At 53.4% G+C, this 15,653-nt stretch overlaps 1 protein-coding gene across 1 annotated transcript in view; it reads right to left on the bottom strand.

Annotated features, from left to right (window-relative positions):
- jarid2b (jumonji and AT-rich interaction domain containing 2b) overlaps positions 1 to 15,653 on the bottom strand; it is a 91,013-nt gene that overhangs the window by 42,975 nt on the left and 32,385 nt on the right. Inside the window, 1 exon segment of the mRNA XM_084695859.1 lies at positions 3,955 to 4,081. Coding sequence (XP_084551985.1) covers positions 3,955 to 4,081 — 127 coding nt within the window.

Raw genomic sequence — 15,653 nt, 5'->3', positions numbered from 1 at the left:
GGGAGGGTTTGTTTGCTGGTCGCCCGTGTTGTGCTCTTGGCAGGGATGAGGGCTGAGGTGTGGACGTCGCCGAACCGTGGGGGGGGGGGGGATCCTTTCCGCGAACGTGCCGAAGGTGTGGTTGCGACGCCGCGAGGGAGGAGTCGCGTACGCACGGGTGAACTTTAGGGGCAAAAGCCGACCCCAAACACCCTCGGCGTAGAGAGTGGGGACGGATTGAGAATGAGTCAACCTATCTAGGAGCCAGGAGGGGTGGGGGGGAGGGGAGGGGGGGGAGGGGCTAGGGAATGCTCAAGCTGCCCTCGCCCCCCCCTCCCCACGTCTTATCGGAGGTGTTTTACATATGTCCGTCTCACATGGCCGCCTGTGTGAGGGGCTCCCCACGGGCTGGCTGGCTGCCTGGCAGGCAGGGAGGGAGGGAAGCAGGGGAGGGGAGGGGAGGGAGGAGGAGACCTCAACTCTAGCCCCAGGTCTCAGTGAGGCCTAGCCGAGACGAGCGTGGAGGTAAGCGAAGGGGGGAGAGAGGGGCGTCAGATCATCCCCCCCCCCGGCTGTACCAGAGGGGCCCTAATCAGATTTATGCGTGCTTAACTAAGCCCATCGCTTTGGTATGCCCACATCCTGCTCTCCAGAGATAGAAGGAAGGGAGGGGGGGGAGAGAGAGAGAGAGAGGGTGGAGAGGGAGGGGGTGGAGAGAGAGAGAGGGTTGAGAGAGGGGGGGGTGGAGAGAGAGAGGGGGGGTGGAGAGAGAGAGGGGGGGTGGAGAGAGAGAGGGGGGGGTGGAGAGAGAGAGGGGGGGGTGGAGAGAGAGAGGGGGGGGTGGAGAGAGAGAGAGAGAGAGAGAGAGAGAGAGAGAGAGAGAGAGAGAGAGAGAGAGAGAGAGAGAGAGAGAGAGAACATGCAGGATAGAAAGAGAGAGAGGGCATGGGAGAGCAAACGAACGAGAACGACAAAAAAGAGATAGTATAAAAGATGGGAGGGGGGGTTAATGTTAATACATTGTAGTGTAGCGTTGCATGATCCATTAGTAAGAGCTGTCATGAGTAATGAGTAGAACTAGCAGACTGGAGAATAGCGTTTTGAGGACCGGCTATGAGAGGGGCATTACTTTAATTATGCCCAATAACAAAACACTGGAGAGTAATGACACAGTAACACAATGTTTGTTGGAAGAAGGGGGCTTGACAAGGTAATGTGTGTGCTTGTCAACAACATAGTGTTGGTGTAGTGAATCACATGTTTTCCACTGGGCTGAATAGTCAACACAATGGGACAACTGCCAACCACGTTTGGGGAATTTATTTTTGAATATAGCATTTTTAGTGTCTGGGGAAACAACGATGTTTCAACACAGTGCTTATGCGATACCACACGACAGTGGACCACAGGGAATAAAAGGAAGAGAGAAAGATCCGGATTGAGCAAGTGGGCTTTGTCGGCCCCGTGGGCAAGTTTAAAGCATCCACACAACATTTCAGAGCGGTGTCTTAGTGGTGCCGGCTGAAATTCCACCTCCTCTGTGATCTTGAGTCCATCTCGTCCTCTGACAGTTCCGGTGTGCACCTGGTGGCCCAAGTCATTTGTGTGTGTGTGTGTGTGTGTGTGTGAGGAGGGAGGGAGGGGGTGGGGTGGCATAGGTGACAAATACCAGAGGGCACCAGCCCTAAAGCCCTAAACCCTCTGTCTCCCTCTGTCCTCCCAGCCCCTCCCCAAGCCTGGCCTGGCCGGCAGCCAGCCCTTCCATCAATGACACGGAGCAGCCAGGAGAGCGGAAGGAGGAGGGAGAGATAGAGACGCAGATAGAGAGGGGGGGGGGGGGGGGAGGGAAGGGTAGAGGGAGGGAGGGAGGGGCAGCTGGGAGTCTGGGGAGAGAGGCAGATTGGACGTGGGCAGACCGAGTGGGAGAGTGGAGGAAGGAAAGAGAGGAGGAGGATGTGGGTCAATGAAAGAGTGCCAGGGAGAGAGAGAGAGATAAGGGGGAAGAGACGGAGGCTGGGAGAGCAGAGAGCTATAAACGGAAGGAGGGACGGAGGGGGAAGCGGAAGAGAGATGCTTCCTGAGCGAGCGTGCAGTAACCAGAGGCCTATTGACGTGTAACGAAACCCTGCATCGGGGGAGGCGAGGAGCGAAGACGCGGAAAAGGAGGGAGAGAGAGAAAGAGAGAGACCGAAGAAGGAAAGACAAAAAAGCGGAGGGACACGCAAGGGCATTATGTCATTTTGCTGGGTAACACAGCGCCAAAAGGGAGCGGGGGGGGGGGGGGCGGGGGGGGGGAGAGGACGTCAACAAGGAGGAGCTGGAGGAAAGATGGACGCCTGCCAGGCAGCGGGAGGTAAAGTGGCCGGAGAGACGGGCTGGCGGCTGCTTATGAGGGAGGGAGGGAGGGAGGGAGGGCTGTCTGAGACGGCCAGAGAGGTGAGGAGAGAGGGGGCTGACACACACTCCGGGCTGCGGCTGTGTGGGGGTGCGCGTGTGGGGGCGGGCGAGGCGACGGATATGATCGACTCCACTCTCCCTGCTCCTCGTCCAAACCGACAGCTAGCCACACCCCATTTAAAGGAGACGGGGCATTGCTGGCGCTGAATGGATTTAGGGAGGGGGAGTGTGTGTGGGGGGGGGGGGGGGGCAGGCAGGCTGGAAGGAAGGAGGAGCGGGGAGGGTGGGAGGAAGAGGGAGGCTGGGAGAAAGGGAGTGGAGAAGAGATGAAACAGGGGGGTGGCTGTTTTCATGGGGGGACGACGGGCAGGTCGACGTCCCCTCTCCTTTTTAGGGCAAAAGCGCCGCGTACATCCATCCCTCGACCCGCAGCCTCGTTGCAGCCCCCCCCCCCCCCCACACACACACACACGCGCACACACACAAAATGACTTTTTCCAAAATGCCCGACCTCTTCACGTACGCACGAAGGAACGGACAAGCGGCGCGAGCCCACTTCTCAACATGCTGGCCAGGGGGCCTCTCCGGCCAGTTTCACGTCAGACGCGAGTGTGCGGCTGCCTTCTGCGATACACGCCGTCAGGGTCCCCCCCCCCCCTACCCTCTCTGGCCCCCCCCTCCCCCCCAGCCCATTTAGAGACGCTCCTTCTTTGTGTTGAAAAAGGCTCTGCTGTTTTTCCCCCCAGCGTGTGGAGAGGCCCGGGCGCACACACACAGCCTTTCCAACAGCTCATTCTTATTCAGACGATAAGGTCAGCTACCCACTGCTGCTTAAAAAGGCCCATGGAGGCCTGGAGTGGCAGTGCCGAGGAGAGAGAGAGAGAGAGAGGAGGGGGGGGGGGGGGGGGATGGGGGAGGCGGGGGGGGTGGGGGAGGCGGAGGGGGGTAGAGAGAGAGAGAGAGAGATAACACAACAAAGCACAGGAAAGCAGGCCTTGCACATCCCACCGAGTGGAAAGGCAGTTACACACACACAAAAAAAAAGAGAGACAAATACAAAGAAAGAGAATTGTTCACCTACATCTACATCAAGACCCCCCCCCCCCGCCCCCCCCAACCCACCCTTCGACACGAGCCTGTTTTGGTTGGGTGAAAACTTTCAGCTCTTTATTTTATTTTCCTTTTTCCTTCTCCTTTTTTCTCCCTTCTCTTCACCCTCCCTTCCCGGAGACTCTTTTGTGTTATGGTGTGTAGTGACAGCTGAGAATAGCTTCTAAGGCGCGTGTGAAGTTCAATCTGCCGTGCTTTGCCTGGGATATTTGGAAGCAGCAGTGTCAAACAGCAAGCCGGCACCCCGGCTGACTTCAAACCAGCCCTTCTTCCATGGCCTCACTTTTCGTTTCCTCTCTTCGCTTGCTTCACAGACAGAACTCCCCGAGATTTCGTCAGGTGTCTCCTGAGTGAACCAAGCCATCTTTACCCAATTCAGGCGTTAGCTACACTATTTCCCTTCCCCGTGCCAGCAAATACTAAAACGTGGTTGAGCCACGGTGAAATGGGTCCTGAGGGCCAACGTACCGTCCAGGTTCGTGGTTCCGTCTCCATCCAGCTGCCGTTTCTGTGCACTCTTGAACTCCTTCAGAGAGAGGTAGAGCACCTTGCGCACCACTCGCTCCTCCGACCATGGGATCCCATCACTGTCATCCTGCAGGAAAAACATAAGTGGAAAATGTGCTTTAGCATTAGCTTCAGGGCCCCATGTGTTTCCTGTCTGGTGGAGACAGACTGACAAGACAGGCAAGATGAGGTTACTGTGAACAGGGTCAGAGGTTTGGGTTAAAGCCCTTTCCGACCCCGGTTTCATTCTGTTTAGACTACTGTAAATAACCGAACCTTTACCTCACATGGACTACCATAAATAAAGCCATGCCCTACATGGAGTGTATTGCACCAAAGCCTGCCTCCCAGTGCCTAACTCCCAGACGCCGTTCAACTGAGGGGAATTGTATGCTAAAATGGACTTCTGTGGTGGAAGATTTTTCCTTGCAGAGCTTAATCCAAAAGCAGGTCTCTGTTGAGTGCCATAACATAAATAACCATGTTTTTCCTCCCGCTCACTGCACTGGCGTCTTTTGATGTCGAACAACGCTAATGGCAAAGGGAAATGAGATTAGTACAAGACTGACAACAAAGGCTGCATTAAGAATAATATTATTATTGCATAAATGGCTTTTGTAGTCCTCATTAACAAGCGAATTCAGGAATTTCGACAATAGTCGGCTATTCATCTCAAGAAATAACTGGGGGATATAGACGGGCAATCTGCACTGTGCAAGGACACATTGCCGACCAACGGTGCCTTTAAAGCCTTAATTTATGGGGATTATAACTCAATAAATAAATGGGTAGACTTCATAAAGTCGTCTCGTCCCGATGATTATAGGATACATCCCACTTGTCAGAAACGAACAAGTGTGCGGAGAGGGGACGCGGAGATGAATCCAAGCAGAGCTGGATAGTGATCCGCCGTTTCATTCAATGACTCGAGTCGGATCATTTGAATTGCTTCGGCAGCAGCTGCAGACCAAAATGACATCAGCCTGGATGTATTCGAGGTTTCCACCTCAAACGGGAAATAATTACTCTGGGACATCTTATCGGAGCCATAATAACTGATAACGGCCGGAGAAATCCATTAACGGGAAGCGCTCTCGTAAAACGCCGTAAAACACTAATTCCACGTCTCGTGCGCGCACGCTCGCAGAGCAAGGGAGCACAGAATAGAGCTTTAGCTTGCTGTTGCGAGTGTCCACGTTTGCGTGCTTGCGTGTGTTTATCCTTTGGCGCAGGGGCGGTTCTACACGGGGGCCTACAGGGGCCAGGACCCCTGTCAAAATGTTAGTTTGCGATTAGGCATTCTGTTAAACCCAGTTTAAATGTCTGTCCCCATTGTGAACAGTCTCTCCTCAAGCCTCGCCCGACTCGACTCGCAGACGTAGCCCACCTCACCAGGACACAGACAGGCTGGCTAATGGAGAACAGATACTGTCATAGATGAGACGGGCACTTCCGCTGGCCATCGGACTAATCTGCAAGTCTTACCACACTGAGCCACACCATTAGACTGCTACATCTAGCCTACGTGCGCGTCGGAGAGGAGTTGGTCCATTCTCTGTATTTTCGACTCAAAATTGACCGCGAGTGGCCTATCGAGATTTTTTCTCTGGTGTTTGATTCAGCCTAAAACAACATCGTCAACAGCCCCAGAGCGAGGAATAAGGTGTCATTTCCAAGGCGGTAGGCTATGACTACGTGACAGTACGTTTCCTACAGGGACCCAAACACGCACAGCCAACACAAACGCAACACATGCAAGAGAATGCTCGAGTGCAAGAGGTGAGAAACCACTACAGCTGTTACAGTATATGAATTCCTGTGTGACAACGCACACCCACACACTCTTGCACACAAAAAGTCATACATAAACACATTCACAAAACCTCAAGCGCTCCGAGTCACAGTGAACTGCACATGCTAACTTGCGGAAAGGAAGTTGCAGCAATTGTTTTATCCAAGCCACAACGTGACGACAGTATGTGTTTGTGCGTGTGTGTCTGTGTGCGTGTGTGTGACAGCCTGCCAGGTAAACACCAATCTCAAATCACAGTGGCTGGCATGCCCTCTCAGTTTGGCACCAGGCCAGACACATACTGAGTCTTTGGTGTCTCCCTCTCTCTCACACACACGCACACGCACAGTACTACTTTACAGTACTGAGCAGTCTGAACCCAGGGTGCAGACCAGAGATTTAGCTGAAAGTTTGTGTTGCACGTGGGATTCTATTTCCCCCGCCTCCACTCCCTCCCTGTTTCTCTCTCCCTCTCTGGTTCCCCCAGAGCTTGGCAGCCAGCCAGAAATATTTCCTTCCCCTCGCAAACATGGCAACGGCGCTTTCGAAAAAAGGCTGAGTGGAGGGTTTCCATCAGCTGTGAGGCCCAAACAGAAGCAGCAAATGCAGCTGATTCATTTGGACGCACAGACACGCCACTGTCTTTACCTTGCCTTCCCTTTTACAACGCATCCTGGTAAGTAAGTAAGGGGGGGCTGGGGGGGGTTGCCGTGGCGATGCCGGGCGCTCTTCAGAGACCGCATTTTGGCAGAGGTGGAGCTCTGACAAGAGTTGAGTGCTGGCACGGGCACAGAGACAGTACACAAGCCCGAACCTGCTCTCATAGGACCCCCCAACACACACACACACACACACACACACACGGCCCAGCTAATGAGCGCACAGGGCCCTTTGTGTGTAGCGGAGCGCTAAAACAGGCACGCGGCGGCGTGCACCATCTCAGCCTCGCGTACATGTACACACACACACACACACACACACATCAGACCTGTACCTCCACAGGGATCCACAACTCAATGCCTTTCAGAAGCCCCAGTACGCACCAGACACACACACACACACACACACACACACAACTCCTCAACACGAGATCAAGAGTTTCTTTATCAGTTTCCCAGGTCCCAACTGAGCAGGAGCAAATAGGGGGAGGGGGGGAATGGGAGGTCCCTAGACAGCTGTCTGTCACCACAGACGTGTTAGTGTGCATTAGACAATAGAAACCCAACCCATTGTGCTCTTAGTGACAGGCCTCCCCATACACTAACCCCCGACTGATTCTCGATCACTCGCTCTCCGGAAGAGCTTAAGGTACGGCCGTCTACGGGAAAATAAACACCACTCCGATCGGTACTCACTATAAGGGTGGATCCAAAGAGCCAATTTTATTGTCTTACTGTGCAGGCAAGTACCCCCCCCCCCCCCCCCCCCCCGTGCGAAAATGTCACAACGGTCACTAAAAAGAAACGTAGAGAAGTTGGTCAGGGAGTTTGGAGGGAGCGAGGGTGGGGTGGGGGGGGGGTAAAAAGGAAATGCATACTAACATGATTCCCACAACCGATTTCTAAAACCGATGAGGGATTTAGTTCCACTCCCATATTAATAAAACGATGTGGCGTGTGGAATCTATTAATAGCCGCAGCGGCCAATTGGATCTGGATCTCATCAGCATGGAATGTGGGCCAGGAGCCAGGCAAGCCCCGCCTCTCCCCCGGCTGAAATGTGTTATCATAACACACATTCCCTAGAATGGGGAGAAGTGTGTCTTGAGGAGTTCCTCTGTGTTCGTATAGAATAGTCTACATGCGTGTATTCAGTAGCTAGGAGGATATCCCTCTCTCCCTCCTGCACACGTGTGTCCCAGATGCCTCGCTCGCCCCTCTGGGACGGGGCAGAGGACCGCGGGGGGAGGGGGGGGGGGCGCCCTCAAACACCCTGATGAGCCCCAGCCGGTCACGCCCGTCTGGACGGGCCCTCGCAGGCACGGCAGCGATGGGCAGAATGTCACCGGCCGCGGCGCCCCTCTTCACCGCTGGCGCATTGCGCCGGCGACAACGGCAGCAAGTGACGGATGTGTTTTATATTTACAACCTGAGCGGGGTGTGTGTGTGTGTGTGTTACGCCTGCGTTCCCCATGTCCATGGAGGTCTTCCCTGCTTCTGTTCCTGTCCTCGCACCTTGATTGTGACCATCTGGTAGACGGAGCACCGTTTCTACGTACGACAGTCCCCCCCCCCGTCCCCCCCCCCCTCAGGGTAAGAGGGCTTGAGAGTGTCTCCGTTTAGACCGTGTGTGTGTGTCGCGCTTGTGGGTAAACCGAAGAGGCGGACGACACAGTGGGCTGCGATGGTCAAAGGTTTGGCATGCCTCGCTCAGTGGAAGCATGTTGGCATGGCCGGCGACGTGTCCACAGCTTAGCCACGAGTTTCTCCCGGGGTGTTTACGGTCAGCTTCTGACCACTGGAGATGTGCAAACACACACACACAAACACACCTGCCCTCGGCTTTGTTAATCGTATCAGCTGTCTCCTCTGCCAGAGTACTGTGTAGGCACACTTTCCCTTGCACACACACACACACACACACACTCTCTTTCATGCGTAAGTGACAGAGTGTCAGAGCCATTCTGCCTGGGCAAACACAAAACACCATCGTCCTTGTGAAACTGGAAGAGCGAGCAGCAAGGACCAGCCTAGGTCTGGAACACATGCTTCTTTCTACAGCAATAAATCAAATATTTGAGAAGGTTGGTGTGTGTGTGGGGGGGTACTATATCAAGTAAGCTGCCCAATCACAATCCATTTAGGTGTGTATAGGTGTTAGAGTGGGGGGAATTGTTTTTATTTACATGTGAATCGCGATTCAGTCTTCTAGGGATTCACATCGATTCACAAATAAATAAAAAACCATTATTAATTAAAGTTATTAATAAAGTTATTCTATTACTCTTAGGGCTGTAATAATAATAATAATAACAGAAGACTGTCATATGTTGAACGGTTTTCTGCAAGAAGAACAATACATCTAAAAGGTTTTGATGCAGTGGGATTTTTTTCTTCAACACTTAACTGACTATCACAGTCAAATAGAAACAAGTAACACAACTGGAATCAAATGTTAGCATATATTAAATAAATAAAAATATATACATATTGAATACAAATTTGATTCAAAATCTATCGTGAATCGATTTTTAAACAAAACGTGATCAAGAATTGATTCTAATCGAATCGTGAGGTACCAAAAGATTCCCACCCCGAATCGGCGTATAGGCGCACCCTAAAAATGGGTGCATCACTTCTTATACGCAGTCAATATGTCAGTGAAGACCGACATGAAAGCTGACCACACAACAAGACTGTGGTAATGCAGGAGGTGTGAAATATACAGCATACCCAGGGGGGAAGGGGGGCTCGCCAAAAAATCACCCACTAGTGGGATTTGAGACCAGAAGAATCCTCCTCTGGACTGCTGAGAGAAGAAAAAGAAGCTCGATTGTTAGAAAGAGTTCCCGGAGTTTGGTTTGGGTCCACTCCCATTACGTGACACACGAATCCAGGGAAGCTTAAGAACAAGATCTAACTAAACTCTACAATTTCCTGCCTCGTCACTCAACGCTTACGAGTCGGCCAAGAACGACTGTTATTATTAATATGCGTTTGCTATTTTGCTGTGTGCTCGTGTGTGTGTGTGTCTGTGTGTGTGTCTGTGTGTGTGTGTGTGAGCGAGACTGTGCGTACAGTACTGTAACTGCAATACATAACATTCCGAGGGAGAGAGCGTTAACTGATGTTCATTTGCGTCGCATCCAACACACACACACACACACTTTCATAATAAATTGCCCCCCCGATCCTTCCAGACAACCTTGAGAACACAGGTCCAGCTCCAGGCGCTAAAATCATTTGGTGCTGGCCGCTTCCCAGGAACCCACTTGAGCCGAGTCAATCACCCCCCCCCTCCCCCCCCCTCGCCGGCGCACCGCTGTCATTCATCATCTTGGAAGTCCGGTCTCCACGGCGACGCCCCCAGAGGGAGCCAGGAAACTCTGATTTGATCCACAAACACCTGTGATCTCTCCTCACAGCCAGACACTGATATCATCATCGTCGTGTGCGCTCGTCTCGTTTCACGTCCCAGCCTCGCGGTTAATGTGCTGCTTGGTTTCCAAGAGCCCTTTCAGATTTGGGTAATGGATGTCGCAATGGGTCTTGACATGAGCTCTGCGCAATTGGGCCCCCATTGTAAACGACGAGAGTCTAAGCTCTGGCAAATCCCTAGCGCACAATAGCAGCCCATCAGCGCACTCCTGATAAGGATTTTGATGTTGGGTGCGATGGTTTGACGCCCGCACTCGATACCCGCTCGGAGTGGGTTATACAAATAAGCTTGGTCATCGAGTTTCACTGTGCACAGCTCTACCATTCCTCCAGTCCGACTGCTGAGCATATATACCCCCACTTCATCTCACTCCACCCTCCCTCCATTCCTGCAAATAGACACACTCAAGTGTCCCTGTCTCTCTTTACACACACACACACACACACAGTAACAGGAGGAGGTGTGACATATTGGGTCGGAGTCGGTCCTCATTCAGCTCGCTGGGCTCAAATTAACACCAGACTGCTGGCATCACACACACACACACACACACACACACACACAGGCACTAGACGCAGCACCATCTCAATGCGCCCCCCCCCCCCCTCCCCTCCCCATGATTGCCAACCACAGAGTTCTACTAGGGCATTAACAGACCAGCATGACCACCCCACCTGCCATGTACAACATTTGAAATGCTCTCGCTATGCACGTCCATTGCAAATAACCCAACACGCACGCACGGAATTGACACTTAAGACCACGATCGCTGTACCTCTAAATGGTTTCTCTCGCAGGCGCGCCGCGCACACACGCACGCCCACTGCTTATACCCACTTTAGCGGGGCGTCGAGGGGGCAACGCGCGCGTGGTTCGCCAGCAGTGTCCAGTTTCATAGCCGGGGTGATGCTTGCTGGCTGGCTGGCCGTTTGACCGCTCACTCCCTCACCAGCACCAGTGCTGGGCGGGCGGGGGAGGGTTTACGACGACCCTCTGCGATGTGGAAAATGGCTCTGCAGGCTTGTGCGTTTGGGGAGGGGAAGGGAGGGGGAAGCAGGCCCAGTGCTGTGCCACGCACACACACACACACACCAAGGCATAGTACCAAGAGGCGGAGGGGAAGTGTGTGTTTGGAGAGCCACAGCCGTACACAAGGCCCCTCGGTGGAACGAGACATGCAGGAAGTGACCCGGGGAGGGGGGGGGGGGGGAGGAGGGGAGGGGGCACCAGGAAGCGGAGACAGGAAACGGACTAGTACCCCTGTACTCTCTCTGATTGACAGGAAATGGTCTGCGTCCCACAGGCCTGGCCGCTAATAACAGAGGAGACGAAAGGGGGGGGGGGGGGGGGGGTGCGGTCGTCAGTGCTGCTTTAGTATTGTTTACCTTTAATGGTTACGGTTCAGCTTTAGTGTGGGGTGGACTTGTCGCAGGCCTGTGAATCGTCTGGTGCAGATACGCATGTTTAGGCCCCCGACACCAACCTTTACTCAGAAGGCATTCGCTGTCTGATTTGTTTGGGCTGTAAACAATACACCAGTGGACGTGCCCCCCTGCCCTCACACACACACACACACACACACACAGCCCTATCCAGATGGGATTGCACATTGTAAACACTCGGAGTGTGCCATCCAGTCACACGGCCTGGAGGCTGGGCAGACTGAAGGCCAGCCTGGCAGAGCCTGGGTATAGGGAACCCGTGGAGGTGACCGCACAGTTCACAGCAGGTAAGGATCGAAGAGGACCTTGGGTCTGGTCTTTGTCCTGGTTTGCGATCGTGAGAGGAGATGAGTGTTGATACAGAGTGGGCCTGCCATGCAGCCATGTTTACACAGAAAACATCAACCAGATAGGGAGGACCAGATGGTCTCTCTTCCCCCCCCTCTCTCTCTGTGTGTAGTCTCCAATCTCCCTTTGTCATGTCCTGAGTGGTATCACAGGTGGAGAAACTGTAGCTATTTTGATATTTGATACTGCAATTGCCACTAAATAAGGCCTGTGCACGGCCAGCAGCCCACAACACGCCGTGTGATCTCCATCCTGGATCGTCAGAGGGTTTTAACCTCTGAGTCATTTACTGTAGCTAGCTCAGAGCAGCCCTCCAAACTGAAAAGAGATTGAGAACTCACTTCGCTCCGATGTGCAGTGTGTACGAAATGTATGTTTCACATCAATGTGTGTGCGTTTTGTTCGGTTCTCTCACTTTCACAAGTACACACGCACGCACACAGCAGCCCCTGGCTTTCCTGCAGTCATCTTGTAGCATATTTATGGAAGGCCAGGGCTTTAAATAGAAGTCTGAATCAGCACTCACGGCAGGGGCTGTTCTCACAACTCTGCACAATGGAAAAACGACCAGTCAGCATTGTGCTAGCCTAGCCTGCCTAGCATGGGCTGCGTTTGGAAGACATTTGGTTTCATAATGTGAGACACTGGCAAGGTCCAAGTTTACCTGAAGTACTCACAGCCAAATAAAGGAGTGACTGGGTGAGGAACCCCAGGTGGGAAAATGAAATTGAAAAGCAACCGAAAATGCTTCACGCGAAATCAAAATACACTCCTGTTCCGGCAAACGCTAGCCAAGGTCTATATTCAAGATCTCAATGCGAGTCCAGATGGGGACGGGAGATAGCGAAGCCCATCACTGGGAGCGTTCAATCCTTCACTTCAGTCTGTGTGACAACCCGATTGGGGGAAAAAATAGCAGAACGTAGCCATTCTTACGTCGATCTCAGACAGAATATCATTCTCTCCTCTGGGAGATGGAGTCCGCCCCCTTACCGCTCTCCACCCTCGCATCCTCGCTCCTCTCGTCCGGAGCGCAACCCCAGGCTGGACGCCTTTATTGAGACGGATGACTACTTAAGGGCATTGGATCTTTAGATTCCCTCGTCACCTTGCTTTGACCGGGTTTATTCATCATCCCCCTGCTCCCTGGGATTGCAACGAGGGGCACACAACAACACACACACACACACACACACACAGCATTGTCTCGAGGTGCGCACATGCTCCATTACTGCACCCAAACACACACACACTGCTGGTTTGTAGAAAGCGCAATACGCCACGATCCGCCGCGTGACACGCTGGAAATGGACGGGCCGCGATGCAAAGTGTCTACTCGGCTGCATCCAAAAGCGACGAGCACCCAGGCACCAGGTGAACACCGTTAGCAAGTCGACGTCCTAAGCAGGCTTCATTAGAAAAGTAAAAATGTCCCTCCCCCAAAAAAACGAGAATGAAAAGGGGAACGCAGAAGAGAGGCTGAGAAGGAGGAGAGCAGGAGACAGAGAGAGGGGGGGGAGTCGAAGTGCACAAAGCCCATTCTGTGCGAGTAGAGGCCCCTCAGGCCCGTCGACCGGCCTCTCTCCCCGACACAGCTGGCGGCTACCTTGGCTCAACTGTTGGCATGCGCCCCCCCCCCCCCCCCCGCGCAGGCGAGCGGGGTAGAAACTATAGAGGCAGGCTGCAAGAGGCTGTTCCTGAGGGGTGTTCAGAACAAGCCCACGTTGGCACGGCAGCAGAAGTGGCGGCGGCGGCGGTGGTGGTGAGGTAGAGGGGAGGGTAAACAACACTGTCTCTCTGCACGCCCTTCTCCTCACCCCTGGCTCCCAGGCTGGGGCCTGGACGTGGGCGGGCCGAGGCTCGTGCGGCGCTGGAAGACGGCCGTGGCTCAGCCTTTCAGACGGGTCCCGTCGGCTGGCTGCATCGCGGCAGCAGAGGAGCTCCGTCTCAGGTCAAGCCCCTCCCTGCTTGCCTGACGAGCACAGAGCAACACGGGGCCGTGCCGGAGCACATGCATACACACACACACACACTTGACATACACACTGGCATTTCTTACAAGGCCGTCTCTCCGAGACTTAACGAGCTCACGAGGAGCTGCAAGTTGCACTGTGTGTGTGTGTGTGTGTGTGTGTGTGTGATGTACGTACATGAGGGGGGGGGGCATACAGACACACACACACACACTATACACACCCGGTGGGGACTGCCTGCAGCACTCACATGAAGAAACAGAAAGTGGAATGATCCGTGAGGCGAGGAATCGGGTGTAACTCTAAGTCAAACAATCCCAGGCGACTCCCCTCGCGCGCGCTAACTACGACAACGTTTTCGCTTTCATCCGGGAATATAATAATAGGAAAACAGAAAGACCCCCGTTGCGGAAAGGTATCAAGCTTGCTGGCACTTTAATGAGTTGATTAACTGAGCTAATAATGACCTGCAGACTCCTCCTTCCTGACATGCTTCAAGTTTAATCATGTTTCTTCTCTTTCCCCCCCCCCCCCTCTTCACCCTGAGCGCAGCTGCTTTTTGTCTACTGCGGGGTCTTGGCATGAACGTGTGGAACCTTTGGGTGGTTAAGTCCATAGTTAAGAGGCAGTTAATATTTGATTACACCCGCTCCCCCTCCTCCACCCCCCCAGTCAGTGGGAGGTCATTCAGGGCTTGAGGGGAAATCCAAAAGAGGGGGCGGAGAACAGGGTGTTTCGAGGTCCTGTAACCTGTTTCATCGTGGCGAACCTGCCTGAGATGAAAGTCCCTACGTTTGTGGCTCGGGTGAGCCGTAAAGCAATCGACCCGCCCTCCCCTCGTCGCTCCACAGCGTCTACTCGGTTCACCCCTTTTTCCTCCACCTCCACCCCCTCCCTTTCCTCCTCCCTCTCTCTCCCTCTCTCTCTCTCCTCCACCTACCTCCCCCCCTTTCACATCTGCTCCTCCCCTCTCCCTCTCTCCCCTGCACCTCTCCCAAAGAGTAACAGGAGGTAATCAAAATCTGCCTCCGTCTCAAACTCTCTCGCGCTCTCTCTCTTACCTCATTACCTCCATTCAACCTATACCTCTCCGTCTCCCTCTCTCTCTCTCTCTCTCTCTCTCTCTCTTTCAGTCACACGCTGGGGTCACAGTGACGCCAGCCAGCTCCTGTGGATGTACCCCGTGCCTTTCTCCAACTAAACACACAGGCACAGACTCAAGTCCTCGATGATGCCCCCACATCCATATGGGCTGGCATTAATTGAGAGCGGTGGGGGTCAGCATGAACATATGTTGGACGTGACACATTTCAACAGACCTGAGGGCTGCGCATGGAGGGGTGTTCTGCCGGAACACACACACACGCACGCACGCAGGGAGCTGACCAAGCGTGCCATGACAACAAGATGGCTGCTTTCCTGTCCTTCCTGATCCACTGCAGTTCCATTGGCCCCCACACCACTCTCCCTGGCTGGGTCACAAACCACGGAAAACTGCCATTGTGAATGACCTCATACTCTCCAGAAGTGCCACAACAGCCCGAGCTCACGACACATTCCATCACTGGCCTCCCACACTTACACACAGATCCAGTCCGAATGGACCCACGCACACCCTCGCACTTCAAAAATCCTTCTTGTTCTCATATTAGCACTCAACAAGAAACGCCTGCAGATACACGCAATCATAAATCTATGTCCTGGTTGCCAGTCAAAGGGGGGGAATGGGGGCCTTTACAGACCCGACAGCTGTCGCAACGGCGGACGTTAGGGCTATATGTGGTCGTTCTTGCACTGCCGGTGTGTGATGTTTACCTGGCTCGACACAGCAACTCAATTTTGACATAACTGAGGACATTAAATCTGCCTAGTGAATTGCTACATTTCTTCCTGCACGTGTTTGTCAAGCATATTCCCCAAAAAGTGCATGTGGAAAGGGATACATTGAGAACATAAAGATACTTTTGGAGATTGTCATTCTGTCAGAAAAGCGGTTTATGGGAAATA

Source organism: Hypomesus nipponensis, chromosome 4 (genome assembly GCF_054491055.1).
Source record: "Hypomesus nipponensis isolate SF chromosome 4, ASM5449105v1, whole genome shotgun sequence".
NCBI classification, from domain to species: domain Eukaryota; kingdom Metazoa; phylum Chordata; class Actinopteri; order Osmeriformes; family Osmeridae; genus Hypomesus; species Hypomesus nipponensis.
Note: the sequence above shows the minus strand (reverse complement) of the source record. Positions and strands in the feature narration are given on the sequence as shown.